Consider the following 27,997-nt stretch of genomic DNA (forward strand, 5'->3'; position numbering starts at 1 on the left):
TCGGGCCCAGGGCAATGGACACACCAATCACAGAAGTGACGTGTTTGAAAAGACGACAGACATGCCAGGTGAGGCTAGACAATAGTTTATACACATCCATGTCAGGTCCGGGCGCCACACCGCACCCGAGGGGCTTCAATTCATTTACAAGCATCTCATCACAGTGCCTGCCAGGGGTCCGGAGAGCACAACCAGGCTTTCCCCGTGCAGGTCATCACATCACAATAATGCTTTATTAAGGGACAGAATAATATGCAGCTTTGGGGGGGAAATTTTTACAAATATCAAAAAGAACTAATCAAGCATCCTATATAAAACTTTCCAAACTTCCAGGGAGGTCTGCGAAGCAGGACAAAGTGCTCTTTACACAGGAATTGGGACTTTCAAGTATCTGAGAGGCATTGAAAATACCCTAACCATTCTACGTACATACACAGGCCAGTCGGGGCGCTCAGGAGGGGCCGAGCGAGCTGGAGGCCACGAGGCTCTCACTGGTGTCCACTCCCACAGACCCCCCAGCTCCAGGAGTGGTTCCACACGGGGCCTGGATGTCTGCAAAGCAAGAGAGGGAGGGGCTTCAGCTGCCGTGTCCACTGTGGGGCCGGGCAGGCTGCCCGATCCTCACTAGAGCTTCGGCCGCGTCCACCTCTAGCCCGTGTGCTTCCATGGCACTTTCCAGCGGCTTTACCCTTGACCCTCCAGGGCAGGGGAAGCCCGTGGCAAAGATGAGGAAAGTGGGCGGCAAGGCCCAGTGGCTTGCTGGAGCTCATGCTGCTGAGGATGGCCGGCCTGGGGCTCACTGCCCCTGGGAAGCTCGGTTCAGAGGCTGCCCCTCACCAGTGCCGGGCGCCCCACCCCAGACCCTCCCTCCCTGACACGGCTCATCACCACCAACCTTCAGATCTCTGGTTTCCTAAATGCAGCTTTCAGCCCAGGGCAGGCAGCCCAGGGCCTGGGCTGGAGCCTACTGCCCGCACCACCATCAGACCGGCCCGCCCAGCGCCTTCCAGGGCCTCCTCACTCAGTCCCCGTTAGTCACAGGAGGCGAGCGGGAGAGTGACCGTAACCGTTCTTCCCTTTCCTGCCAGCCTGAAGGAAAGGAGGGTTTGGGACTCTTCTCACCCCCAACATCCGAGATGTCCATGATCACACAGTCGCCTTCCTCCTCCTCCTCCTCCTCTGTGTCCACCTGGAAGCCGTCCAGGTCCCCAGCTCCGACCTGAACAGACAAGGCGCACGGCCGTCAGCAGCGGCAGCAGCAGCAGACAGGGACGGTGTGGCCCCTCCCGCCACCCGCTTCCCTACTCCTGACCTCCTCCACCCATCTTGAGGAGTCTGTCTGATGGGTTATGATCCAAGGAAACTTTGGGGGAGTTCTCTCAAATGAACTAATTATGTTCAGATTTCTGAAAACTACCCCCATTGTTATTTACCTGATTACAAAAATAATTTGTTTATTGTTTTTGAATGAGAACTCTGGGTTTCTGGTTTGGTTTGAAAGAGAGATGGATAAAGCACACACTTTCTCTGAATTATTATTTGCATTAAGTGGCTGAGAAGTTAGTTGGTCAGTGTTTCCTTCTCTGCCCAACAGCTTCATCCCCTCCGCCTGACGCTTGGTTAACTCTCTCCCTCTGATTGAGACTCCGACCAGTTCTGCCCATGAGGACACCATCTGCACCCTGTGGACAGGGGTTGGGAGGGGTGGGAAGGCTCTACGGAGGGTAGGATTTCCAGTGAGATTCCCAGGCTGTTTTCATTGGCTTCCACCAGAGAGGACAGAGAGACAGACTGTGGAAAGTAACAGGACCGATTTTATACATCACCCATCCACACGCGGCTCGCACTCTGTACATGAACAAAGAGCCAGCAGAGGCGGTGGAGTTGGGGTTACTTCCGCGGGGAGGCTATTTCTCAAAACACTCCTGGAGCTCCTCTGCTACAGAAGTCTCCGTTTGCCTGGAAAAGGGACGACAGCACACCAGGGCTGTCCGCCTTGCCCACGGTTCCCCAGCCTGGCCGGCAGACAGGGCTCAAGCTCACAGCCCCCTCAGTGCTAGTGTAGAAGCTCCACGCTGGGCTCCTCGGGCTGGGAGCCACCGAGGCAGGAATGGCCCCAGGCAGGCAGGGGCACCACTGGGGACGCTGTGGGCAGTTTCCAGCTACCTGTTTCAAGAGAGCTGACTGGCCAAGACGAACAGACAGCGCTACTCTCCCCCGCACTGCCCTGGAGGTACTGGTTTGGGTCGGGTGAGGGATGGGACAGATGTGTCTCTTTAGACCTCTCCCCAGCCCCTGGGCCCTCCAGACAGGAAGCCAAGAGCAGATGAATGAGGAAATCTCGGAGGAACCACCGCCCACAGCCCCACAGGCACGCGACAGGTTTCAAGCCTCTGAAGTGAGGGTTCCGGACGGCGCCCCGAGTCCTGCTGAGCTGAGGGCCACGGGACAGCTCGCCACGCTGCTGTCACTACTGCAGGGGAGGGTGCAGCGCCGGAAAGTGAGCCTCCGGAGTAGGAAGACACTGAACCACAAAGCATGGAGACTGGAAAGGGCAAATGCAGCCCCTGCCCATGTAAAAATAAGACCAAGGCCGAAGGGTTGAGCTGCCGTGGGGCCACACACACACTTGGTGGCAGAACTGGCATCTGACCTCAGCCTGTTCGATTCACTAGATCATGGTACCTTGTAAACCTGTAAGGTAGCATGGCTACTTTGAACTCTAAATGAAAAGATTTTCGAATTCCCACAAATTGAAAAAGCCCAACCCAAGCTAAACTACTCATATGCGTTTATAGTTTAGCAACAATTACCCCCAAGCGTGTGGAAGGATCAGTTAGTGGCTTTACGAAAACGCAAGGGGAAGCATTCCGCGTGCTCCCAGGCCTCCTCCAATCCTGACCTCAGAAACTACCACCCGTGGCTCCCACTTTATGCTGGCGCCGTGCAGCACAGGCCCTGCTCAACGCAAACCCAGAGCTATCCTCCCACCCGCCCTTCCAAATCAACCAGCATTTTGTCAGTCAAGGTCTCATTGAACCAGCCTCTCTTGCAGCTGGGGTGGCTATGCCAGAGCATTCCAGCCAGAAAGATAAGGTGGAAGTCAGCCTCCCCTCCAGCCAAACGGGAATCCTCCCCAGGGTGGGCTTGGCCATCCTCGTCTTGCTGGCTGGAGGTGCAGCAGCCATTCTGCCACCATGAAGACAAGGCCACAAACTAAAGCAGGAGGGAGTGCGACAGGAGGTGCCTGGCCCCGGACGACAATGTTCACAAGCTCCTGACTTCCTGTTGCTGGAGACAAACTCCCATGAGTTTAAGGTGACGCAGGGGGCTTTATACCTGAGGCCTGCCCAGTTCCAGGGGACCAAGTGTTGTCACAAGCAGTGTGTCACACCTCGAGCACTCAGAGGAGCAGCGGGGATGACTCCCCACCACCCTGAAGAGCCGGTGCTCTGAGCTTCCCTTCCCGAGATGCACCCATTGTGCTGGGCCATGCTGTGGTCCTGGGGCCTTCCCACGGGATTCCCTGAGAAGGGGCTTTTAAACTGCAGACCTTAGCACCTACCCCACACCCACTGAATCAGAACCGCTGGGGCCAGCACACCCAGAGCCACCGGCTGTGTAGCCTTCCGTGAGTCCCCGCCACACCGCGGAGCCTCTTCAAGGCCTGTGAATGGGGAGAAGCCGCACTGCCTGCTGTTCACGTGTGTCTTGTGGGATGAAAGGCGTCACTGACTCTCATGAATCAACCCCTCTCACCTGGGGAGGGACACCGAGTTTATGTGGGAGCATTTTCTCGTTCCTGGTAGCTCAGTAAACAACGAAGCACCAATGAAACGTAAGAATCCACGTCAAGTGCCTGGCGTGAGGAAAGTAATAAGGGCTAAACAGTCGTTTTCCACGTAGAGAAACACAGGCAATGAACACGCGTGGGGATGGCCACACCAGGAGAGGAAGAGCAGAGAGGGGCTCAGGAAGACAGCTGTGTCTCGCGAGAATCTAAGGGAGGGCTGATGGGGGTAGGAGCCCACGAACACTGCTTGGATAAGGACACTAAGGAGGTCTTCCAGACCCAGCCCCTTTCAAACGGGCTCTCTGGCCAGTTTCAACCAGAGCAGCCACACTCGCGGTCCTGCTAAGATTGTCTGGCTAATGACATCGACCGTGAAAAGGCTCTGGGGCTTGAACACAGCTTGAACACATAACGGATTGTTTTGGGTCGAGGCCCAGGGAGGGAAGTGTTTGTGGGGCTGGGGCCCCCAACTCCTCACCAGGTGGGCTCCCCCAGTACCAAGCCGTGTCCACAGGCCTCACAGGGACAGGGGCTGGGGAGTGGCAGGAACAGCCGGCATGACCACACCGGATGGTTCTGACGGTCCCTCTTGCTGTGACAGTTTAGGAAGCAGGTTTACGTTGCACCCGAGACCTCACCAGTCTGCTGGCCTCAGGGAGAAGGCTAAACGTCACTCCAAGAGCCGTTCCCCCCACCCCGACCCCCCTGGCCTCCTCACCCCGATGGCCACACACTAACTAACAGCAGAGGAGCAGGGGGCGGGGGGCAGGGGTGGGGTTGGGGCGCATGCCGGCTCCCCTCTGTCTCCGTCACCACCCAGCCTTCAGCAGCAGCTCCTGGAGTGGCAGCGCCCCCGAGGAGAGCCCGGGATGTGAGCGGAAGACCCAGCTCCTCCTCGTAAAATCAAGTCTCCCCACATCTCTAGGTCTGTGAGACGCCTGCCTCAAGTGAGGACCCGGTGGGCTTCCCTGGTGGCGCAGTGCTTAAGAATCCGCCTGCCAATGCAGGGGACACGGGTTCGAGCCTTGGTCCGGGAAGATCCCACATGCCGTGGAGCAACTAAGCCCGCGAACCACAACTACTGAGCCTGCGCTCTCGAGCCTGTGAGCCACAACTACTGAGCCTGCATGCCTGTGCTCTGCAACAAGAGAAGCCACCGCAATGAGAAGCCCTCACGCCGCAACAAAGAGCAGCCCCCGCTCACCGCGACTAGAGAAAGCCCATGTGCAGCAACAAAGACCCAAAACACAGCCAAAAATAAATAAGATTTTTAAAAAATCAGAGGCTTCCCTGGTGGCGCAGTGGTTAGGAATCCGCCTGCCAATGCAGGGGACACAGGTCTGAGCCCTGGTCCAGGAAGATCCCACATGCCACGGAGCAACTAAGCCCGTGAGCCACAACTACTGAGCCTGCGCTCTAGAGCCCGCGAGCCACAACTACTGAGGCCGCGTGCCTAGAGCCCCTGCTCCACAACAAGAGGAGCCACCGCACTGAGAAGCCTGCGCACCGCAACGAAGAGTAGCCCCTGCTCGCCGCAACTAGAGAAAGCCTGCGTGCAGCAACGAAGACCCAACGCAGCCAAAAGCAAATAAAATAAAAGGAATAAAATCTATCTTTTGAAAAGAAAAAAGTGAGGACCCAGTACTCACACCACAAGGTTTCCAGTAAGAGTAGCTACAAGATGAGACTCATTCACGCCCACATTCCAGTAAGAGAAAGAACAATCAAACGTGGACCCAGGCTGAGGCTCGGGTCCCAGCCTCTGGGTGTCCAGGCAGCACTGGAGACTTCACTCTGGGGACCAGCGTCTCTCAGGAAGCCCGCCCACCACCAGGCGAGGGCAAGCCCCTCGCGACACATGTCCCCACGGGGCCACGCGCTTCCTCCTCCACGCGCTGTCAGGCTGCAATCACGTGGCTGGCTGTCTGCTCCACCGACCCCCATCTGTGTCTCCCATTAGATGGTGTTTTGCTCACCACTGTCTACAAGGCCTAGCAGGGTACCTAGTGCAGAGCAAGTGCTTAGTAACTGTGTTAAATGAGTGCAAAAACTAAATAAAAGCCACGACGTGGAACGTTATTCAGCACTAAAAAGAAATGAGCTCTCAAGCCATGAAAACACAGGGAAGAAGTTTAAAGGCACACGACTAAGTGAAAGAAGGCCATGGAAACAGTAAACGGATCAATGGCTGCCAGGGGTTGGAGGGAGGGAGGGATGAATAGGCGGATCATGGGGGTTTTTAGGGTAGTGACGCTATTCTGTATGACACTGTAATGCTGGATACAAGTCCTCGTACATCTGTCCAAACCCACAGGACGCACAGCACCAACAGTGAACGCTAGTAAACCACGAAGTCTGGGTGACAGTGACGTGTCCATGTAGGTTCATCAGTTGCAACTGCCGCACAGCTCTGGCTGGGGACGCTGATACTGGGGGAGGCTGTGCGTGGCGGGGGCAGGGGGCACACGGGAAATCTCTGTACCTTCCCCTCAATTTTGGTCAGTTTTGTCACCTCAATTTTGCCGTAAATCGAAAACTGCTCTAAAAAGAAAGTTTGTTAAATATAACAAAGCCGCTGCGGGGTCTCACCTGCCCGTCATGCCGGCGCTTCTTCATGAACTGGGTGATGCACATGCTGCCCGCCGACTTCCTCTTGAGCGAGACAGGCGTCCCCTGGCTGGGCCCTGGGGCAGGGACGCTGCCACTGTCCTCCCTGGTGGCCGAGGGCACTGTGGTGACGTAACTCCACTGGCAGGGCACGGGCAGGTGCTCCTGGGCAAAGCTCTTTAGCACCTGTGGGTGGACGTACCAGCACATCCTGTAGTCGGGTCTCTTCTCATACACCGAGTTCTCAGAAATAATCCGCTTGAGCCTGGCCTTGGAGGGGACGGCGGTGTCCTCGCCGGTGGTGGGGGTCTGTGGGCGGGAAGGGCCAGGGCTCGGGGGGCTGGCGGCGCTGAGCTCAGGGCTGCCGGCGTCCTTGCTGAGCAGTCCTCGGCGGCAGCACTCCTGGAACTCCCGGATGATCACTTTGCTGCCATTCACGTTCCCGTGCAGCAGCGGGAGCAGCTGGGCCAAGACTGGCAGGGAGAGGGGGACACGGTGGATGAGACTCGGGGGCGGGATGGAATAAACGCGGCACCCGGGTTCCCCAATCTGTCACCGAGGCCGAGAAACACGGTCAGCTTCGGGTGGACTTTTTTTCCCTTCTGGTTTTATTGAGATATAATCAACACACAGCACCATGTAAGTTTAAGGTGAGCAGCAAAATGCTTACTGACATCACGAAATGACCAACCACGATAGGTTTAGTGCGGGTGGCTTTTTATGGGTGGACTTAAAACACATGAACTTGCTCCAGAAGAGATTCTGAGGCCCAAGCCTCAGGAGGCAGGACTCGTTGCGATAAACTGTCATGTCTCACTTCATGCGCCTGTTTCCTTAGTAACAGTCCTCACGTTCTCCTTCTGAGTGGCGGGCCCTCCCAGGCTTTGAAGAGCTAGGGATGTGTGTGCTGGTTGGGCCAACGGGCCGACTGAAGTGGCTGCCCCGTACTGCTCTCGTGAGTGTCACAGAAAGGACACATGTGCTCAACAAGCGCTGGCTTTGGCTATTTTTTGGAAGAACTTCTGAATTACCACGCCACGTGCCTAGGAAGTCTCCTGCCTGCCCCGGGCCTGGAGGAGGTGGGAGCCCGAGCCCTCCGTCCCCACCCGTCCCCGGCACTCACTCTGCTGGTCCCTCTTCTCTCTTTTGGAGGCCTTGGGCGTCTGCTCCTCCTCGGGGGGCACGGTCTCCAGCAGGCAGGCCGTGAACTGCTGCAGCACCTTCAGGTCAGCTCCGCTGTCCCTGTCGGCCGCCCAGACACAGCCGATCTGCACGGGCTGGAGGATGCGGAACCTCTTCCCCTTGGCCAGAAACTCGTCCCACTCCTTGGCCTTCAGTTTCTGGCGAACCTTGTGGTTCTCCGGGTCGGCACACTCCTTACAGGTTAGAGAGCAGACGCTCGCTCAGGGTCCCTCTCCCCGGCACCCGTGATCCCAGCCTCTGGGGCAGTGAGAGCACGTGCAGGGGCGGGCCGGCGAGGAACGGCGCCCACCCAGCTTCCAACCCCCGACGGGTGATGAAACGGGCAGAGGGCATTTTCGGATTGAACGATAACTGGCACTTTCCCCCATTTGGTGCCTCAGGTGCATCTGCCCCCTCTGGCCATCCCTGGGTAGTCACAGGTATTTTTTATTACCTCGCCAGTAAGCCTCTTAATGCCACTGTGGGTTTTCTGGTTAACATGTGATCCTGAAGCTGAAATCACCATGCCCAGCCCTCTCCCACCCCAGACTGGTGCCACTGTCTAAGGCAGATACACTGCGGGCCCAACGAGACCTGTCTGCCTCGTTGGCTGGAAACGTACGAAGAACACAGGCCCCGCAAGTCTGGCTCTGAGACAAGTCACTCCCGCAGTGGCATCAGCCCTGTCAGCTTCCCCACTACCCACACACCACGACCCGGCAGGCCTTCGGAGCCCTAGATATGGCTCCCTCAACAGTCCCACCATCTGGCAGAACTGAGAAAGCTGGGGGGGCGGGAGCGCTGAGCCTCTGAGGCTGTGGGGAGCGAGGTCCACGCGGTATCGGCCGTGGGGGTGGGCTGAGACCTATGTCACCACCCCCAGGTCGGCGGCCACCAAGCTCCGGACCTGTCCCCTCCCCGTTCACCCCTCACCTCGGTTACTCCTTCATCCTCAGACAGGTACCCATGGGGCACGAAGAAACCATCGTCCTCATCCTCATCCTCTCCCACCTCATCATCGTCGTCCTCAAGAAGAGAGAAAAGTACGTTCATGATGTGTGGAAACAACACATGCTTCACGTAAAATCTTAACCTGTGAACGTCTAAGAAAGAAAAAGCCTCCTACTGCTTCCAGTCTCACTCCTATGCACACCCTGAGGGTCAGCCACACTCCCATGACCCAGCCCCATCGTGCTCCAGCGGGGGTGGGGGTCAGGCAGGACACAGACGAGCAAGGCCCAGACGTAAAGCAGCGGGAGCGGTGGGCCCCTCGGTGAGGCAGCGAGCAGGCAGGCCCATCCAGAAGCGGGTGGACGCCGCCCCGTCCACCGCCAGGCAGGTTACTGCCACTCATTGAGGTTTTCCCAGCACGGCCGTAAACCCGGACGCTGAGTGTGAGGGAGCCCGGCCCGGGCCACCGCGGCTCTCGCCGGAAGCCGGCAGCACCCCCGGCCGCGCTCACCCCTTCGCTGTGGGAGAGGGACTCCCCCGGCCGCGCTCACCCCTTCGCTGTGGGAGAGGGACTCCCCCGGCTCCTCCTCCTCCCACTCGTCGTCGCTGTCCACCTCGTAGTCCAGGAGGTCCTGAGGGGGCAAACACGCGGTGGTCACTGTCGTCTTCAGGGGCGGAAGGGAAAGGCGGCGCACGCAGGCTAGAACACTCAGGGAGTCCCCGGAGCCCAGGGAGATGGGCGCACTGGGAAGGAGGCGCAGAGGGCCAGGGGCTGCTGCCCGCACGCTCACCCGGTCCTGGGCCCAGGGGTCCCTCGGATGGATGACCGTCGTCTTCCTGTTCCACGTCCCCCAGTAGGCCGGCCGGTGGTTCTCGGAAAATTGCAGCAGCTTCATCCTGCCAAACCTCCTCTTTTCGGGGACGTCGTCCACTTTGCTGCTCTCCACGATCACCACGTCGCTGAGGGGAGAGACCCCCGCTCAGAGGCCCTTCTGTGGCGCGCCCGCCCACCACCAGCGGTCCTCCCCCCAGGGCAGCGGGCCGTGACGGGCGGCCCTGAAGCGGCGGCACCACCTGCCCCGAGGCAGGCTAGCGTTTACTCCAGGGGCCTGGCGCGAGGAGAGGGAGAAGCCCGACTGTTCAGCAGCTGCCCCACAGCGCGCACCAAGGCGGCGTGTGACGGGTAAGCTGGCAACAGTGGGGGAATGTCCCTGCCCTGCCGGGAGGCTGGCACACACAGCCCACCCTCCAAAGCAGGGCTTTCTGCGAAGCCGCTGCACCCGGGAGACTCCGGAGGCTCAGGGGAAGCCGGAAGAGAGAGGTCTGGTGAAGCAGCCGAGTCTGGGGCCTGAGGCCCGGGAGGGAGAGGACCAGCCAAGGCCACAGGACTCAGGAGCGACCAGAACGCAGGGGTCTGCCCGGGCCACCCAGGGCTCTCTGACATCACCAACGGGCAAACGGCAGTCTCCACCAGCACTAACCTGTTAAAAAGGTCTGTGTTCTGGTTACAAACCACGGTGGGTCCGGACCTGAGGGGCCGCCGGCTTTTCAGATCTTTCAGGAAGGAGAATTCGCCGCTCTGCTGCCGGAGGAGCTGGTCTAACTGGTCACAGAGGTCTTGGTCGAAGGCGGTCCGACAGCGAGGGGCGAGGACCATGTGCTCTTTGATTTCAAAAGGGGCAAACTTCCCACAGGAACCGGCCAGGGTCTGAAATGGAGAAGGGGCGTGATGGCACCCCTACTGTGACAGACCCGCACACAGCAGCGGTGAGGAGGAGCCGCTGGACGCGAGGCCCGGTGCTCTCGAGTCGTTCAGGTTGGGAGGTCAGAGGAGACGCGTACACAGGCCACATGCTGCTTGCTGGCATTTGAGTGGGTTTCTGGAAAAGGCGAAACTACAGGGCCAGAGACCGTGTCGGCAGCTGCCAGGGCTGTGGTGGAAGGAGGGAGCCGTCTGGGGGGACGGAAATGCTCTACATCTTGATGACGGAGGTGGCTGCAGGGCCCTGTACATTGTCAGAACTCGCTGATCAGTACTCCTGAAAAGGACGGATCTCACTGGATTTTTTTTTTTAAAGATAATTAGACCTTGATGAGCAAACAGAGACCTAGGAGAGTGACCCGCCACACTGTTACAAGATGACTTGAAACAGAGCTGAAGCCTGACGTAAACCTGAAACACGGGTGTCTGTGTCCTAAGAATCCTCCTCGGTAAACCCTCGTAGGTTTTTTTTTTTTGGCGGTGTCGGGCAGCATGTGGGATCTTAGTTCCCTGACCAGGGATGGAACCTGTGTCCCCTGCATTGGGAGCACAGAGTCTTAACCACTGGACCTCCAGAAATTCCCAACCTTGGTAGGTTTGAGTTCCCTTCTTGGAGCTCCTTCAGCATCGTGAACGTCTGCGTCAGCGGATGCCGAAGGTGGCAGCAAGTGAGGACAACATGGGGGGTTAGGAGGAGCGTGTACGTCTCTGAGGTTGGGTATAAGAAGGCCAGCCTTTCACCCCAGCAAGAAAACAACAGCTGAGGCCAGCACCCTCATTGTGGGTCGCATGACAGGGTCACCCAGGAACTGTTAAAAATCCTGATGCCCAAGCCAGGCCCATCAGATTCTCTGGGATGGGATCCAGGCTCCAGTGATTTTTAAAGCTCCCTGGTGAGTCCAACACACAGCCGAGGCCAAGAACCAGTAGACTGTTCTCCTCACTAACAGCTGCTGGGAACATCGGGTATCCGTACAGGGAAACATTACGGCCACGCCCGAATCCACGGGCACAAAGAATTCCAGCTAAGCTAAGGAACTAAACATAAAAAAACAAAACGTAAGCTAAAAAAAAAAAAAACCTGGAAAAAATTAGAACATGTCTGTAACCACAGGATACATACGGCTTTTGAAGCAAAAGCCAATCACAGTAAAAGAATAAAAATGTTCACATTAAAACGAAAAATTTCTGTACGAGATACCATCAACAAGTCACGGGGGAAGGAATGGACTGAAGGAAGTATGTGTAGTGTACCCGACCGAGAATGAAAACCCAGACTATATAAAGAGCCAGAGATACGGGATAAAGCCTATCCTACAGAAACTGTCCATCAGCATTTCCTGCTGGGAGGGCACCTGGACAATGACAAATACAACTCTGTCAACGCTGTGTCCTCCGGACATAGTGGCAAGTCCGCGTCCCGAGAGGTGACATCCATGCACCGTTTGGGGGGATCAACAGGGGAGGGGGATATCAACCATGATGCCACCCACATCACGACACTTTATGCAGCAACGAAAAAGAATGAAGAGAGGCCAACATGGCAAGAATCCAAGATAGGGCTAAGCGAACAAAGCGGTAACATAATAAATTCATGATTTGTTACCTACATAAATACACAAATATACGAAGGGATGCACGCGCCCAGAGAATGATCTGGAAGGACACCCTTGCATCAGAGGAGGTGGGTCACACCTCTGGAGCATGGAGGGAGGGGGGGGGATGGAGGGAGGGGGGGGATGGAGGTCTGGGGTCTCTACAGGCAAAGGATGGTCTAGAAGGTGACCGGATGGCAGATGGGGAAGCAGAATCCTGTGCTGAATCCCACATGCTTTATGCTCAACCTTGTCTCCTACGTTGAGCAGAAAATCTCCGAGGGTGAGGACCGGGTCTTCCTCCCTTACACCTTCCCACACGGCTCCCAGCACAAAACTGTTGACGAAGCAACCTCTAAATGCTTGGCAGTTTTAGCAAACGTGCCACTTTTTGCCTTTTTGAGCACATAGTGAATGACAAGATATCGAACCTCCAGACCCTACCAGAGATCAAAGCTCCCTGGGCAAGCGGAGGCCCCTCTTGATGAAAGCAGAGCCAGTGGGTCAGAAGACATCTTTTTGTTTTTCAAAAGGAACAGCCTGACAAAGGCCAAAAGTAAAGCCAAAGGAGGCCAGCTGCTCACCTTGGGGGCCTGTGGAGTCTTTGGTTTCTGAAAGAACCTCGTGATTTCCGCCTTCTCGGCTTTAATGCGCTGCAATGTAAGAGAAGAGGAGGATGAGGAAGAAATGAAGAGAAACTGTTTATTTTTTTATTTTTTAATTTATTTTATTTTTTGGCCATGCCGCACAGCATATGGGATCCTAGTTCCCCCACCAGGGATCAAACCTGCATCCTCTGCATTGGAAGCACGGAGTCTTAACCACTGGACTGCCAGGGAAGTCCCGAGAAACTGTTTTAAAACATGCAAAAGCCCCTAGAACTGAACCCCAAGCATTTTTAGATTGAAAGCATTATTTTGATGTTAGCTCTCAAAACCCACAAGTGGGTACCAGGCAGTCTCAAAAGGTCAGAGCTGCAGAAGGACCGGGATGTCAAGCCAGCAGGCACGTGTCAGTCCCTGGGCCCCCCGCCCCGCTTCCCACTACCTCTGGGACGACATCCGAAATCTAGCAGTAATCAGGCAAAAGACCCCGCTTCTCAAACACACAGGAAGATGCAAGTTCTGGGAGAACATTCTACCTTTTCCTCTTCTCTCAACCGCTTCTCCTCTTCCTTTTTCCGCTTCTCCTCCAGCTTAGCCCTAAGAGACATCAAAACTCAGCTTCACCAACCAGCACAGGCCCGGCCCATGCCCGGCAATTGTCCCCGGGAGACGGACGGGGACGAGGCCGGCATGGGGAGGGGAGGGGGGAGGGGAGAGGAGGGGGGGGAGGGGAGGGGGAGGGGGAGGGGCGGGGGCGGGGCACGCACTCCAGGGCCTCCTGGCGCTCCTTGCGCCGCTCCTCCTTGCGCCGCTGCTTCTCTGCCTTCTCCTTCTCGTCCTTCTCCCGCTTCTCGCGCCGCTCCTTCTCCTTCATCTCTTTCTCCTCCTCCCTCTTCTTTCTGGCCTCCTCCTTGGCCCGCTTGGCCTCCTCCCTCAGCTTCTCCTTCTCCTCCTTCTCGGCCCGGAGCTTCAGCTGCTTGCCCAGGCGCTCCTTATCCTGCACGGGAGACGGTCCACAGCTCAGCCCCGCGGATGCCACGAAGGGCCGCGCCGGCGTCCGGGGGCGGCCGTGCGCAAGCGGAGGGGAGGCACGAAGGAACCAGCCCCGGGAGCAGCCTGCTGGTCGGCGTCCTTACAAAGAAGGGAATTTTCAGTCCATTACATTTCCTTGTCATGAGAAAGGCGATGAGGGTTAGCCGGCTGCCACAGGACCTTCTGGGCAATTCAAAGTAAGATACGTTTAAGACACCGTCTTCAAACGTGGGATGAGGGTTAATTTTTACTTAATTAAAAAAGATTAAGTAAGCACCTCTAGGCTGCCTACACCGGGTACCTGCTGTTGGGTCTGAACTGCATTTATCTGCTCAGAAAGCTGTGGTGAAATAAAGACACAAAAACACCCACAGGTTTTGCTTCCCTACCTTCAAAACAAAAATATTTTCCTTCCCGTCCCCCCAAAACTATTCCAGACAATAGGGTTTCTTTTCTTTCTCTTGAAATGGGAGAGTGGGATGAGACAAGGAGGGGGAACCTGACGAGCAAGTCTTAAAAACCGAGGGGGGGGGAACTGAGACTTCCCTGGTGGCGCAGCGTGTAAGACTACACACTTCCGATGCAGGGGACCCGGGTTCAATCCCTGGTCAGGGAACTAGATCCCACATGCATGCCGCAACTAAGAGTTCGCATGCCACAACTAAGGAGCCTGCCTGCTGCAACTAAGACCCGGCGCAACCAAATAAATAAATTAATTAATTATTAAAAAAAAAAAAAAACAGTGAGGAGCAGATGAGAACACATTAAAAAATAAAAGCAAAAAAAAATTTTTTTAAATCTTTACAGCCATTTCTCAAAAGAAAAAATTCTTTTTATCTTTAAAACCATTTCTCAAAAAACCAAAACGGGGACTTCCCTGGTGGCGCAGTGGTTGAGAGTCTGCCTGCCAATGCAGGGGACACGGGTTCGAGCCCTGGTCTGGGAAGATCCCACATGCCGCAGAGCAACTAAGCCCGTGAGCCACAACTACTGAGCCTGCACGTCCGGAGCCTGTGCTCCGCAACAAGAGAGTCCGCGATAGTGAGAGGTCCGCGCACCGCGATGAAGAGTGGCCCCCACTTGCTGCAACTAGAGAAAGCCCTCACACAGAAATGAAGACCCAACACAGCCATAAATAAATAAATAAATTAATTAATTAAAAAACCCAAAACGAACAAACATTTCTTGGGATCTGAAAAGGTCAGACGTTAAGAAAGGACCCAGAGTGATCTCTATGACTACGGCAGTGCCGTTTCATCACCAGCAGGAGGAAACAGCTAGTTTCTTGGATATTCTTTAAAGTGGGAACATCTCCTTTAATCACATCAGCTCCTCATTCCAAAGAATTCGTATGTGGCCTGGGGCGCTGGGTTATTATATAATTTTGATTTTAAACAAGTTTCACCTCCCAGACTGAAGGGCATTACCTTCTAACATAGCACAGGGTAATTCTCAAGGACAGGAACCACCAAAGGTGAGCTTCTCACCTTTGGCAGAAGCCCGACAACTCAGCTTTTGGTACAGGCCTATGATCATGCCCGTGTCCCTAGAGAATATCCTACCCTCTGCCCCGATCAACCTTTGCTCGCTTCACAAGAGCCATGGAGGCATGCTGGTAGAGATCTGAGAACGTCCTTGCCAGGTACCCTCTGCACGTGACTCGTGGGATACCTGAAGAAGGGGCTGGTCTGGATCGAGTAACTGAGTAACGAGACCAGCCGCGAGTGCCGGGTGGTGAGGAGGAGTCTCCCCCTGCTAACTACGAGGACAGGAGGCTTCTGGAATCAGGCCCTCCCCACTCCCGCCCCGCAGGTGCCCATCTCTGAAACTACAATGAAGAATGAGATAAACTCTAAAAAAGCCATCAAAATCTGACCCACAAAAATCGAACACAGCCATAAGGCAGACGGCACAGGAAATGCCTGGTGAGCGCACAGCCAACTGTCATCGGCGCCCCTTCCGTGAGCTGGTCGGGGAAGAAGGCCATGGCCTTCTCTGCAATTCATCCAGTAAGGAAGAAGGTCCCTGCACTGCTGGGTGTGAAACGTGGTGACCTCCAGATAACAGAATGGAAGACTCAGCAGGGAACCACTAAACAGTAATCACCCATCTGATGTAGGGGCCACCACGGTACAGCGCCTGGGAAGGGATGGAACTTCCATCTATGCGCATAGGAGGCTGGGGCGCAGGGAGAGCCACTGGGTTATTTTTAAGGCAATTTTAAACTACAGTGGGGCTGCCCAACTATTATGACAGTCAGTACTAATTATAATAAGAGCTTAGAAAAGCCTACGTGCAAAACCTTAGGATTCAACAACCTAAAAATGATGCAACCCATAAGCACGAGGCCCAGTTATGCAAAATGAAGCAAGAATCAAAATAATGCTCAGAACAAGCAGGGGAGGGTGAAAACGGGGCCAGAGAAGGGCAAAGGGCTTTGCTTCCTATTTACTGCAAAAAGCGCATCAGGGGAACTTTCTATTTCAGGGGACATGTCTTACTCTTTGCAGTCTCACCTTGTTCTTCTCTGCAGAGCCTTTGACCAATTTCTTACTTATCTGAAAGGAAAGACATTGATCTGTAAACACAGGTTGTTTCAATCACTTTAACACGTTTAACATACTGCACAGTCCTTGGGGAGGGCAAGGAGGAAACAATGTAAAACAACAGTGAAAACCTTTCCGGGTGACCAGTTCCAGCAAACAGAACCAAAACTTCTTAGTTGGGTCATAAACTCCAACGCATGTGGGGATAAAAGGGGAGACCGGGAGGCAGATAACCAAAAAACGTAGGTGGCCAAGCTGGAAATAAGAAGCCACAGCCAGGGGCCTTGGTGTCAGGGAGACACAGAGTGGTAGGTCTGTAGGCACCTGGAGAGGAGGCGCCCTGGCCACAGAGGACGGAGTCTTACAGGCACGCAGCCCAGCACTGCTGCTGCCCCTTCTGCTTCTCCCCGGAGAGGCTGCCAGTGGAAATTTCCTGTGTGAGTACAGGCACACCAACACAATGCCATTTTCCCAACAGCATTTGCTCCCTTTGTGTCTCTGTGTCACATTTTGGTAATTCTCACATTTCAAACTTTTTCATCATTATTATACTTGTCATGGTGATCTGTGGTCAGTGATCTTTGATGTTACTATTGCAAAGATAACGACTTGCTGAAGGCTCAGACAACAGCGTTTTTTGCAGTGAAGTATTTTTTAATTAAGGTATGTGCTTTTTTTCAGACATAATGCTATTGCACACTAAACAGACTACAGTATAGTGTAAACATAGCTTTTATATGCACCAGGCAACCAACAGATCCACGTGACTCACTTTATTGTGATACTCGCTTTACTGTGGGGGTCTGGAACCAAATCCGCATTATCTCCAAGGTCTGCTTGTAATGTCTACAAATCAACACCCCGTGAGTCAAGTAAGACACGTGTACGGGCTGGATTCCCATGTTTGTACCCCCTGCCCAGCACAGCCCTGCTTCTTAGAACACAGAGTAAACGCCCAGGAAGAAAGGTCAGCTGGCCAGAGGTGGCAATCTGGTCTAGAACCCCTGTGTTCTAGAGCACAGCATTCTCTATCGTCCTGCTTCAAATTGAGCATGGGCTACAAGGACTGACCAAGACGCACGGCTGGACTCCCTCGCCGTGCTGGCTAAATGGTCCCAGGTAGGAATACACACAAGGAGTCCAGGCTACTGGCCTAAGCTACCTCCAGAGCGGGGAATCCTGGCGAACAGACCATTCATTGCATGGAAGACCAATGGGGAGAATTCAGGCTGGAAAGAAATACCCACCCGGGCTCATTTTAGACTTGAGGAGGCAGCCAGAAAATGAGACGAGCTGAAAAACCGAAAGCCCATTTCTCTTGAAATTGTCTGACATGCCAACAAAACTATGTAAAAACAGTGCTTCCTCTATCTAGGAAAGCCTCGCCCTAAGACTTCCTACCAAAGAAAACTACAGATTAAGACATCCTTCTTACTCAGGATGCACCGAGTCCTTTCTGGACTAAGCCTTCCCTCAGGAGAGGGCCGCGCACCGTCATGTGAAAGCCATGTGATTGGCAGAACGCTCAATCCCACCTCACTGCGCAGGCGCCCACAGAAACGCCAAAGCCGTCTTACCAAGGGCTTAAGGAAAAGCATCTGCCTCTCCAGCATCCACTTGGCCTGCCAAGCCTGTGGACTTGAGCCCCACAAGAAAGGATTTAACAGCAGGACTTGTAAGGTGCTGTGTCTATATCGTTGTCCTTTGTGTTTAAAGATGGTAGCACCAAATGTGACTGCCAGACAGCTATATGAGGGTGTTTGGGGAGCAAGACGCATCTGTTGTTGAATTTCAGCTGCAGAATCAGTGCCTTTCACAATCTTCCCCTTTGCTGTGAGTCCAGGAATGAGAGAGTTGACATGACTACCAAGAGCTGGCCTTAACGATATCCAACAACCAGAGCAGTTACGATTTTATTTAAAACTAGTATCTCTATTGCTTTACCAGGCACTCAGATAGACCTTACTGAACAGATATAATTTTAATCTTCTTGACCTCTGGCCCAAGTATTTATAGAACTCTCTCAAAATATAGGCCACACATTTTACCAACCTGGAACTGAGCTACCAAAAACCAAGATCCAGGATTCCACAATGAGGATGAAACACACACATCAACTACCCCAAAGAGTCAAGGCAGATATAACCATGTCTGTGAGGTAAAATTCCTACACTTTATTTGGGAGAATCCTAGGGCCCACTCACTCTGATGTGATACCTAACGAGGTCTAATTTCTAGGCCCAGAGCAAGTAAGCAGCAGTAAGTGAAGGGGAGGAGAGATGGCTGTGGACAGGCCCCGCAGCAGCTAGAAACCTGACAGCAGGGGAGGGACAGCAGGCGGAGGGGAGACACGACCCTAACTGGTCCAGGCATGTGGGGATTGAGAGCAGGCAAAACCTGACACGCCCGTTCCTGTGAGCCTGCAGTTCCACTTAACAACTTGGGGAAGCTCATGACAATTACTGTCTGTCAAGGCCAAGAATGAGAGACAACAGAAATATCCATCAAGGAGAATGACTATGCAAACTGCAGTTTATCCACACCATCACGGGACCATCAGCGTATGATACAGCAGTTAAAAAGAGATTTTCCCATCCCAATGTAAAAAATTGCTAAGACACCCTGGAATGAAAAAGAAACATATTTACACTATACGGCCCATGTAAAGAAACAAAAATGATACTGTTTATTCCTAGGGATCTCTCACATACACACCACACAGAGAAATATAAGATGAAGATAGTGGCAACCTGGGGGACAGAAAAAAGCCAAAGGGGGCTGCAGTGTTTCAGTGATCTTTTTTAAACATGGAGAATTTAATACTTGTATAATTTAAATTACCTGGGAAACAGTTCCAGCGTCTGTACAGAGGCAAGCCATAGATTCCAATAACACCACCGTATCCACACAATCCTTTACGGAACAATAATCTTGAGTCATCAATAATGTAGGCTGAATTACACATCTAACTGCAAACAAACTGGAGAAATGGTTCTATCCTAGGTGGTAAAAAGCTCTGATGACAAATAGCCACATTCTGGCTAATCAAGAGACCCTGGATTATCTCAAAAAGGTGTTCCTAAATTGTTTTTCAAAGTCGGACTCTCTAGATACCTGGAAGTACTTTTAAAAACAAAACAGGGACTTCCCTAGTGGCGCAGTGGTTAAGAATCTGCCTGCCAATGCAGAGGACACAGGTTCGATCCCTGGTCTGGGAAGATTCCACATGCCGCGGAGCAACTAAGCCCGTGTGCCACAACTACTGAGCCTGCACTCCAGAGCCCACGAGCCATAACTACTGAGCCTGCGTGCTGCAACTACTGAAGCCCGCGCACCTAGAGCCTGTGCTCCGCAACAAGAGAAACCGCCGCGATGAGACGCCCGCTCGCTGCAACGAGAGAAAGCCCGCGCGCAGCAACGAAGACCCAACGCAGCCAAAAATAAATAAATAAATTTATTAAAAAACAAAAATGAAACAAAGCTCTCTCAGGACACACACACACACACACACACACACACACACAAAACAGAGGACCAGCAAATGCTTAGGGGTTCCAAATGCAGAGATTTTACAATTCCAAGTCCAGAACTAACGGAGCCCAATAAAAACCACACACATGACATGGTAATAGGAAACAATCTGTAAGCCTTCAACAAGTGTCTGCCTACAGTCTGGAGAGGAGGAGGAGGAGACAGAGAGGGAAAACGGAAGAATAATAGTATTCCCCACAGTCACAGGGGTCAGGAAAAACTTGGGCCCACAGCAGGGAAAGGTGTGAAAGTCAGGTACCAACCATGAAACCAACCAACCGACCAGGAAATCCAGCACTCCCGAAAGGTGAGAAGCTAAACTGGAAAGCTGAGTGTGTGAGGCTGGAGGTGGGCTGCCTCCGCCAGGCCCTCAGGCACCTCCTGGTGGTCATTCCATTTCGCTCTCATACCTGTCTTGTCACCCAAAGTCACGGGGCTCTACTCCCATCCTGTGGGTGACTGGGGCGATTTCCTGCCACAGGCTGGGTGGCGGCGGGTCCTGAAGGCTTCGCCACCTGCAGTGTGAATTATCTGCAAAGCTGTGTGGTAACACTGTCTTCTAGAACATCTCAAAACTCCAAGCCTGTGTTCAGAGCCAGATTGAGCCTCTCAGAGGCAGGATTTCCTAAACGCAGCACACTTGGTTTCACGTGCTCAGATGTTGCATGGCCACTCAGGCCAGCGGACAAGAAGTAACACTCTTCTGTGACAAGGCCCAATTGCATGGCTTCCCAGTCCTCAGGCTTGGCTATGGGCATAAAAACAAACTTAAAAAAAAAATGAAGCTATTAAGGAGAATAGAAACATGTGTACATGTCCTGTTCTCCAGGTTCACTGGCTGTCATGAGTCATGTGACAAAGTAGCTCTGCAAAGCAGCAGCAGCAGTCTGGAAGGATTCTGAGCAACTGGAGGGACAGAACAGAACAAGATGGCTGACAGCAAGGGACTCAAACTCGGATTTTGAGTCTGGGTAAAAGCTCAGATGAAAGTTTAAAAAATGAGTATGTCAGTCTGCCACATTTAGAAACTTAGAAGGAAAAAAGACGACCCCACTCTTGATTGATATTTTGTGTACCTAAAGAGGAAGCCATTTTTCCCATTCTCCAATCTCAAGGAGGTAAAACACAAGAAATGGAACCATCTAGAAAAATAACTAGTCCCTTAGAGATCGAATTTTAGAAAGCAATCAAGGTTGGTGGTTTATGGTCAGATTAAGCAGGTACAGTTAGCAAATGAACAACCCACCCCAGGATCCAATCTTATGTGAAAGCCTGATGTGAACAAACACAAGTGCTACAAAACCAAAAAAAACCAAAGAACACTGTTCACTATGCTTTGGTATTCTTGACTGATTCTATCAGTTTTACCCACAGGACCTCAAGGACAGGTGAGAACAGAGACATCGGCCACTGTGCCGCTCGGAAGCCAGTAACAGAAACAGGCATTTCCAAAGTCACCTGTCCAGGTCCTTAAACATGGTGCCAGGACTCTCCTGTTCTCGCCATTCTGGGTGAGGTTTTTAAGATGGGCAGGCCGTGCTGACAAGAGCTGACCCTAAAGAATGCCCCTGTTTTATTCTTCCTGCCGTCTTGGGGTCTCTCCACCAACACTTACTGACTGCTTACTGACAGCAACGGCCCTACGAGTCTGTGTTGGAACAGGAGGCGTGCAGGGAGCTGAAGCTAAAGGCTGAGTCAAGGGTCACAGCCGCCCGCTTACACCCGTTAGTCACTAAAGTGGCTGAGGTGACCAGCACCGTTAATTAGGTGTGAACAGGGCTACCAGGATGGCACCGACACACCAGCGACTCACAGAACCATCAGCACATCGCAACGTACACACAACCAAACACCCCAATGGCTTTCGATGCCGGAAAGTCACAAGACTTGGTCTCCGGCACCACTTGCTCGGCCACTAGCCATCTAGGGGACACAGTGTCCCTGGGTGAAGAGTGAGGGGCCATACCCAGAAGCCTCTGGATTCCGACGGCACTGATTCGGGGGAGATACTCACTCTGCGGACGGGTGTGGAGGCGGGGAGGGGGCTAGGGCTGCTGTGCTGCTTGGCGGGCGCAGACTGCCCCTCGGGTGAGCTGGTGGGAGAGGAGGAGCTCAGGGACGAATGGCTCAGGACAGAGTCCTCTTCGGGGCTGGACTCCAGCGCCTCGCTCTCGGAGGGCACAGCCTGGCCCGGAAGTGTGGCAGGAGGAGACTTGGCTCGGGGTCTGGCAGCCAGGATATCCTGCAGGACAACCACAGGCACCTTCCCCTTGAACAGGATGCCCCTGGCCCCGCTCCAGCCGTCCTGGTCCTTCTCGGAGCACGTTCTCAGGCCACCGGTCAGCTCGGGGCAGCTTTGGGGCGAGCCCTTCTGTGCGAGTCCCCTCCTCTCCGCGCCCCCCGAGTCAGCACCCCCCGCCTCTGTTTTGCACGGGAGGTCTGAAAGGGCCTCTTCGGGAAACGCCAGCTCGTCCTTCTGACTGACCGTTGGCAGCCCCCTGTCATCTCCAGCTTCGTCTGTGACCCTGTTTACATTCTCCTGGGAGGGAGAGGCTGCAGAATTTAGCTTATCGTGGCCCATGGTGCCGTCCGGTGGGTCACTCGAGTCCTCCGTCAAATCGCTTATTACCACAGTCTGGCCAATACTGGTTTTGACTTGACTTCTTAAAAAGTTATCTAAGGGGCCCTTCCCGTTGACAAGTTTTGGCCTAAAATCTATGTCGGAGCCCATGTGACAGTTGTCCTCCAAGTGGTCCAAAGAGGTCTCTAAATCAGGGACGTGACCCTGCACAGGAGCACCCTGAGCGCCCCCCATGTCGTCCAACCCGTCGTCCGTCTTCTCCTTTGGGACAAGATTCAGGCGCTTGAACGGCAGACGAGCTGAAACCAAAAGAGAAGGAGGCCGTATGTTGAGTGAGGGTGTGAAGAGTGACAATCAATGCTTTAATATTCCACGTGCTCAATGAGTAATCGACCTTGCTGTGCTTGGGGGTGAAGGGAATTTCTAAAGTTTAAAAAGGGGTTATCTTCTCATTATGTACTTTTCCAACACCCTAACTAAAAGCAAAAGCAACAAACAAACAAACAAAAACTGACAAGCTTTCATAGCGGGGACATTGCAAGAATTTCAAAGGAGAAGACACTTTCTGATCTGTTTGAGATTCAGTTCAAATTCCAAAGTTATTTATTATGGGTGGAAATCTCATTTGAAGATAAGTGCATCTGGCTCTGAAGAGCGAAAGAGATAGATCCATCTGCGGAAAGATTTCATTCTTCTCCCAGCATCCCAAGCTGTTAGTTTTTCTTGCCAATGAAACAAGTACCCTCCCACTGCATGCCAGCCTTCTGGCTGGTCCCAAGAGATACACAGCAACACCTCAAGAGAGTGAGGAAGTTCAGGTGAGTGACTTCCCATGGAGTCCACATGTACTCAAATGCCCAAACATCTTATTAACTATTTTCTAATGTAATAGACTCAACAAACAAGCCTGTTTTTGGTCAGTTTATAAAATTATCATGCTCTTGGATTCTACGGTTTGCCCCTAATTCTTTAACCTCAGAAGATGGTTGCCCTTCATATGATTCCCACCAACACCAAACCTGCTATCAGTTGACACAGGAGAAGGCAAACTGCTACAGGGGAACCAGGTAACCAAGCTTTGAAAACCAGAAACCATCCTTTTTTATACAGTCCAGCCACTAACCTGGCCTAAGGGTAAATCCAGTCCCCTTTTTACACGAAAGGATTTGGGGACACTTCCTGTAAAACGCTGTTCAACCAGGGGCAGCTGTGCCTGCCATGTCTGAAGACATTAAAGGTTGTCACGACTTGGGAGATGAGGCTAGGAATGCTGCTAAACTCTCCACAGTATACAGGACAGCCCCCCATGACAAAAACATTACAAAATGTGAATAGTGCTGGAGTAGAGAAATCCAACTGTAAGGGCAGCAAACTCTGGATATGCTCCTGGCAACAGCAGTGTAATGAAACGGGTTTCCCAGCTTCCAGTTGTAAGATGCAACTGTTTTCTCCCCTTCAGCCCCTTGGAGACTTCTGCTGGGGACCCCAAGAGATGGCCTCTGCTCAAGGGGAATGGAAAATATAATTGAGAGGACAATGAAGGATATAAACCAGGAACAAATATTTAACCCATTCCCAGAAAGTTACCTTGTATTAACTTCTTGACTGGAAAAGCTGGTCTGTCTTTGCAATCCATGGCTGTGAATAAGTGTCAAAGGGTAAGTTATTAAATGCTGGAAATGAAGTAGCAAACACACATGCAGTACCTACTGTGTACAAAGTGGTTGTCCAGTGTGGCTGATTTCGCCCCCAATCCCACCTCCCCAGGAACATTTGGTGACGTCTAAGGACATTTCTGGCTGTCATGACTGGAGAGAGGGCGCTACCAGCATCTAGTGGGTAGGGGACAGGGATACTGCTAAATATCCTGCAACACACAGGACTGCACCCCACGACAGAGAATTATCTGGCCCAAAAACGATAATGAGTTGAGAAATTCTGCCCTGGACACCGTCACATCTCGTTTTATTTTCCTTGAGCACTTATCACTCTGAGACTTCTGTGTTTATGTCTCCCCCCTCCCCCATCAGAATGCCAGCTTTATGACAGCAGGGAGACTTGTTCCACACTGTACCTGTGGCACGGGCTCAGGGCCTGGCACATAGTGGAAAACCAATGAACACAGTAACAGGGACAATGAAAAGAAGACTGAGTAAAAGTAGAGATGAGAGAAAACATTGTATCACTGATTTCACCATTCATATGAACCCAAATCATCCTCCTCCAAACCAAGCCCTCCCCACCAACAAATCTGTAAAATTAGAATAGGGCTTATTTTCTTTCAAAACAGAGTTTATAAAAGGTAATACATCTTAAAGCATTTCAAGCTTGCCAAGCTGGAGCTGAAGTGCTGTCAAGAAGTGATAAGGGAGAATGTTTTCCTGCACGCACACACAAAAAATCTCAAAAAAAGCATCACAATAACAAAGCTGATGCAGAAATGACTATAAATAGAACCAAATCTTTGGATAAATATCTTCAAATGGCTAGAATAAGTTTAGAAGCTGACACCCGCTAGACCTGGCTTGGAAAAGTCTAATTTAGTTATTTTGGCCAATCTACATTTTTTTTTTTTAAAAAGATACATACAAGTGAGTATTTTTTAAAAGCAGATCAGGATGCAAGCAACACTCTGTGGCAGATGATCAAAACTCTGACACAATTTGAGCTTGCTATAGCAAGAAAGTCTAACCTATTCTGGTGTTCTCTTCTCTGTGAGACAAGCCGTTATATAGACTTAAACAGTGTAAATAAAAAAAATTAAAAATAAATAAATAAATAAATAAAAGCAGATCAGGGCCTTTTAAAAAACTCAGCTGCCCTTAGATGAAGCTGCTCTCCCCACTTCCAAGCTTGGAATATAAGAAAAGTACCCAGAGGCTCACATTTCCGTTCTACCTATTTCAAGATAATATCATTCTCAAGTTTTCAGTTACCAAAAACATGGATTTCCTCCCGTCAGCTGAAGGATACATAATCTTTAGCCACTTAAATTTATTTTTAGGACAACCACAAGGATTTATTGGCATGGCCCTGAGTCACCAGCTTTGATGCAAGTGGAACAGAGGTGACCCGGGGCCCAGAAGCAACCTCAGGTCGACATAAAAAGGGATCCCATCCAGGGATTCAGATTGTTCAAAGGTACACATACAAATTAACAAACACTTCTGTATAAACTTACCACTGCTCTTTATCCTGAGATTATATCCCTCTTAATTTTAGTTGGCATTAAAACATCCTTCCCTTTTATGGTGCATGGTCAAAACAGATGGTGCTTTTAAAATTTTTTAATTAAACATGATTAATGGGTCAAATGACAATCAGTCCCAACTTTATTTATATGAATTCTATGTCTCTTTGAAATCCCGAAGTCTGGAAACAATTAGCACAGTGGTTCTCAGCTAGAGGGCCCCTTGACAATGCCTCGGATACATTTTTGGTTGTCGCAACTGGGAAGAAGAGGTTGTTACTGAGACCTAATGGGTGGAGGTCAGGGATGCTGCTCGACACCCTACAGCGTACAGGATGGCCCCAAATGTCAGTAGTGCTGAGGTTGAAAAACCCTGAACTAAACTAGCTGATGTCCCTACCAACCCTTAATTCATTCAACCAACCCATCTTTATTGGGCACCTACTATGTGCCAGGCATTGTGCCAAGTGCTGGGGGTAAAATGGGAGTCAAGCAGAGGAGACAACCCGTCTGGTCTTCCTTGGTTCACCACCCCACGTTTTGGGGCCCTGCCAGGCGCCAGAAAGCCCCCTCCCAAGACACAGGAAGCAGAAAGACAGGTCTTCACCATGCATATCCGGCAGCATCAAGAACCCGAGACCCCTACCATCCGGGCCGCTTACCTGGTCTGGCCCTGACCCGCAGACGCAGCTGTTCTGGTCCCCGAGCCCGTGTGACCCCGGACCTCAGTTTCCCCACCCGGCCACAGGACCGCTGCAGGGTCCAACTTGTCCAGGGGACACAAACACACTCGGTAACCTGCAAACCCGGCCCTTTCGCCTCCCTGGGCCTCAGCTTCCCCTCCTGGCCACACACACACCCGTCACCGCAAAGCGCTCTGGAAGGACAAACTGACGCAAAAGTGCCGGAAAAAAAATGGTTGCGGCTGCAACAATAACGTCAAGGAGGGTGCCCTTCGAACTGCAAGGCCCTTCCTCGGGATTGTTAACGGCTCCACGGACCGAACGCCAGGCGGGGAGGAGCGGGCCCGGGGCCGGGAGGCCCGTTGGCCCCCAAACCGCCGCCTCAGCCCGCACAGGCCGCGCGCCGCGCCCCCCCTTCCCCTCGGCGTGGGCCGGAACCGACCTGCGGCCGCTCCGCGGGCGCCCGGCGCCCCGCACTCCGGCTCCTCCACCATTGCCCCGGCGGCGTCTCGAGCTCCCCTCAGGCGGCGGAGGCGCGGGCTCCGCTCAGGCGGCCGCTGCTGCTCGCCCTCCCGCCCGCGCCGCTGCTGCCGCGGCCGCCGCGCTCGTATTTGGCGGGAACCGCGGCGACCCCCGCGGCCCACGCGCGGATTGGGTGATGCCGAGTCACGTGACGGTCCCCCTCGGGAAGAGGGGAGCTCAGGGAGCATCCTCGCGAGAGCCGAGGCTTCCATTGCTCCCATGGCTCCCCTATTGATATTCCCGCGGTGGGCGGGGCTTCTTCTCGGCCGCCTGTCTTTGGCAGGGAGCAGGCGCCCTGCGATTGGCGGTAGGTGGTGTCAAGTTGAGAGCTCCACACTGTGATTGGCTGAGCTCAAGGGCTATGTCTCTAGGAGGAGGGAGGGTCAGGCTCTACGTCATGACGAAATGCTTTACGTAGGGCGCCGGTGGCAACCTGAAGCTGCGATTGAGCTGAAGACTAAAGTTTTTTTTATCCTAATGGGACATAGGCCGAATACATCCACAGCAATTTAAAATTATAAATTATTTTTATATTAACAATAAAAATAAAATTAAATAAACTCTGGGTATCGCTTCAGAAGCATTTGAGAGGCAGTAAATATATTCAGAGGGAATGAATGAAATGGATATTTCTGGTTTAATCCTCAGGGTTTTGCACATGCTGTTTCCTCGCCTGGAACACTCTTTCCGCAGCTCTTCCTGGTTGATTTCTACCTAACTTTCAGATCTTAGATTGAAACCCCAGAGGAGCTTTCTTCCCCAACCCCCAACAAGATGAAGTTCCTACAACAACACTGTTCTTTTTCTTGGAGCAATTACAGCTTGTGTTTATTTATTAGCATGTTATTGGTTAATGAATTCATTTCTGTTTTTGTCATTAGCTCCATGAGGGCAGGAATCGTTTATCACAGTATCCCCAGAACCTACCGGTGACATACATTAGTAGGTACCCAATAAATATTTGAGTGTACACTTAAATATTATTTAATTGAACTGTGTGATCATGTAAGTTAAAAGCCTCACACGGAACAGAGACCTTCAGAGTCAGCCTGCAAGCCATAGGACAGGTTTTCTTCAGCACCAATTTAACCTCTCAAGCAGAGCAGAAGTGAGGAGAGAAGAGTGAAATTTAGCCCAATTTTGGAATTCTATTTATCCTGTAGATTGCATAATTAAATCAGTAGAATTGGTTGGAAATAATGTGGAAAAATAGGAAATTTGAGGACATCACTTTGGGCAAGTCATGTCTTACTCAAGGCCTCAGTTTCCTCATCTGAACCATTAGGATGTTTTCCCTTCCTTCTCTGACATTCTGGCATCTGAATTGATTTAGACCAGTGGATCACCATTCAGGGTGCCCATCAGAATCACATGGGAGATTTTTCAAACTATTCATAATAGCCCCATCAGGATCTTG

At 52.4% G+C, this 27,997-nt stretch overlaps 1 protein-coding gene across 4 annotated transcripts; it reads right to left on the reverse strand.

The window, feature by feature from the left end:
• Positions 1–71: 71 nt before the first annotated feature.
• CHAF1A (chromatin assembly factor 1 subunit A) lies at positions 72–27,986 on the reverse strand. Of its 4 annotated transcripts, none has more exons than XM_082379186.1 (15): positions 26,501–27,986; positions 23,773–23,823; positions 21,619–22,484; positions 16,044–16,085; positions 13,263–13,492; positions 13,032–13,092; positions 12,475–12,543; positions 10,015–10,241; positions 9,325–9,493; positions 9,085–9,165; positions 8,516–8,608; positions 7,524–7,776; positions 6,383–6,873; positions 1,123–1,219; positions 72–552 (listed from the first exon to the last, which is right to left on the reverse strand). In XM_082379186.1, exons 1-15 carry the CDS (start codon positions 26,799–26,801, stop codon positions 452–454), a joined length of 3,132 nt encoding a protein of 1,043 aa, XP_082235312.1. In that variant the 5' UTR covers positions 26,802–27,986; the 3' UTR covers positions 72–451. The 4 variants fall into 4 exon arrangements, with proteins under 4 accessions (XP_082235312.1, XP_082235311.1, XP_082235314.1 ...); XM_082379185.1 differs by having other exon boundaries at positions 16,029–16,085; positions 26,501–27,983; XM_082379188.1 differs by lacking the exon at positions 26,501–27,986 and adding an exon at positions 26,038–26,450 and having other exon boundaries at positions 16,029–16,085.
• Between the last annotated feature and the right edge of the window lie 11 nt (positions 27,987–27,997).

This window comes from Balaenoptera borealis, assembly GCF_965194805.1.
Source record: "Balaenoptera borealis genome assembly, chromosome: 2".
In the NCBI taxonomy this organism is placed as follows: domain Eukaryota; kingdom Metazoa; phylum Chordata; class Mammalia; order Artiodactyla; family Balaenopteridae; genus Balaenoptera; species Balaenoptera borealis.

What these genes read in the sequence shown, in the direction of transcription:
- CHAF1A (XM_082379185.1), bottom strand. Translation starts at nt 26,801, where the DNA reads ATGGGAGCAATGGAAGCCTCGGCTCTCGCGAGGATGCTCCCTGAGCTC. An exon ending in CCTCCACACCCGTCCGCAGA is followed by an intron (nt 16,086 to 21,618) that starts GTGAGTATCTCC and finishes CTTTCCTTTCAG; the next exon opens with ATAAGTAAGAAATTGGTCAA. An exon ending in GAGCGCCAGGAGGCCCTGGA is followed by an intron (nt 13,093 to 13,262) that starts GTGCGTGCCCCG and finishes GATGTCTCTTAG; the next exon opens with GGCTAAGCTGGAGGAGAAGC.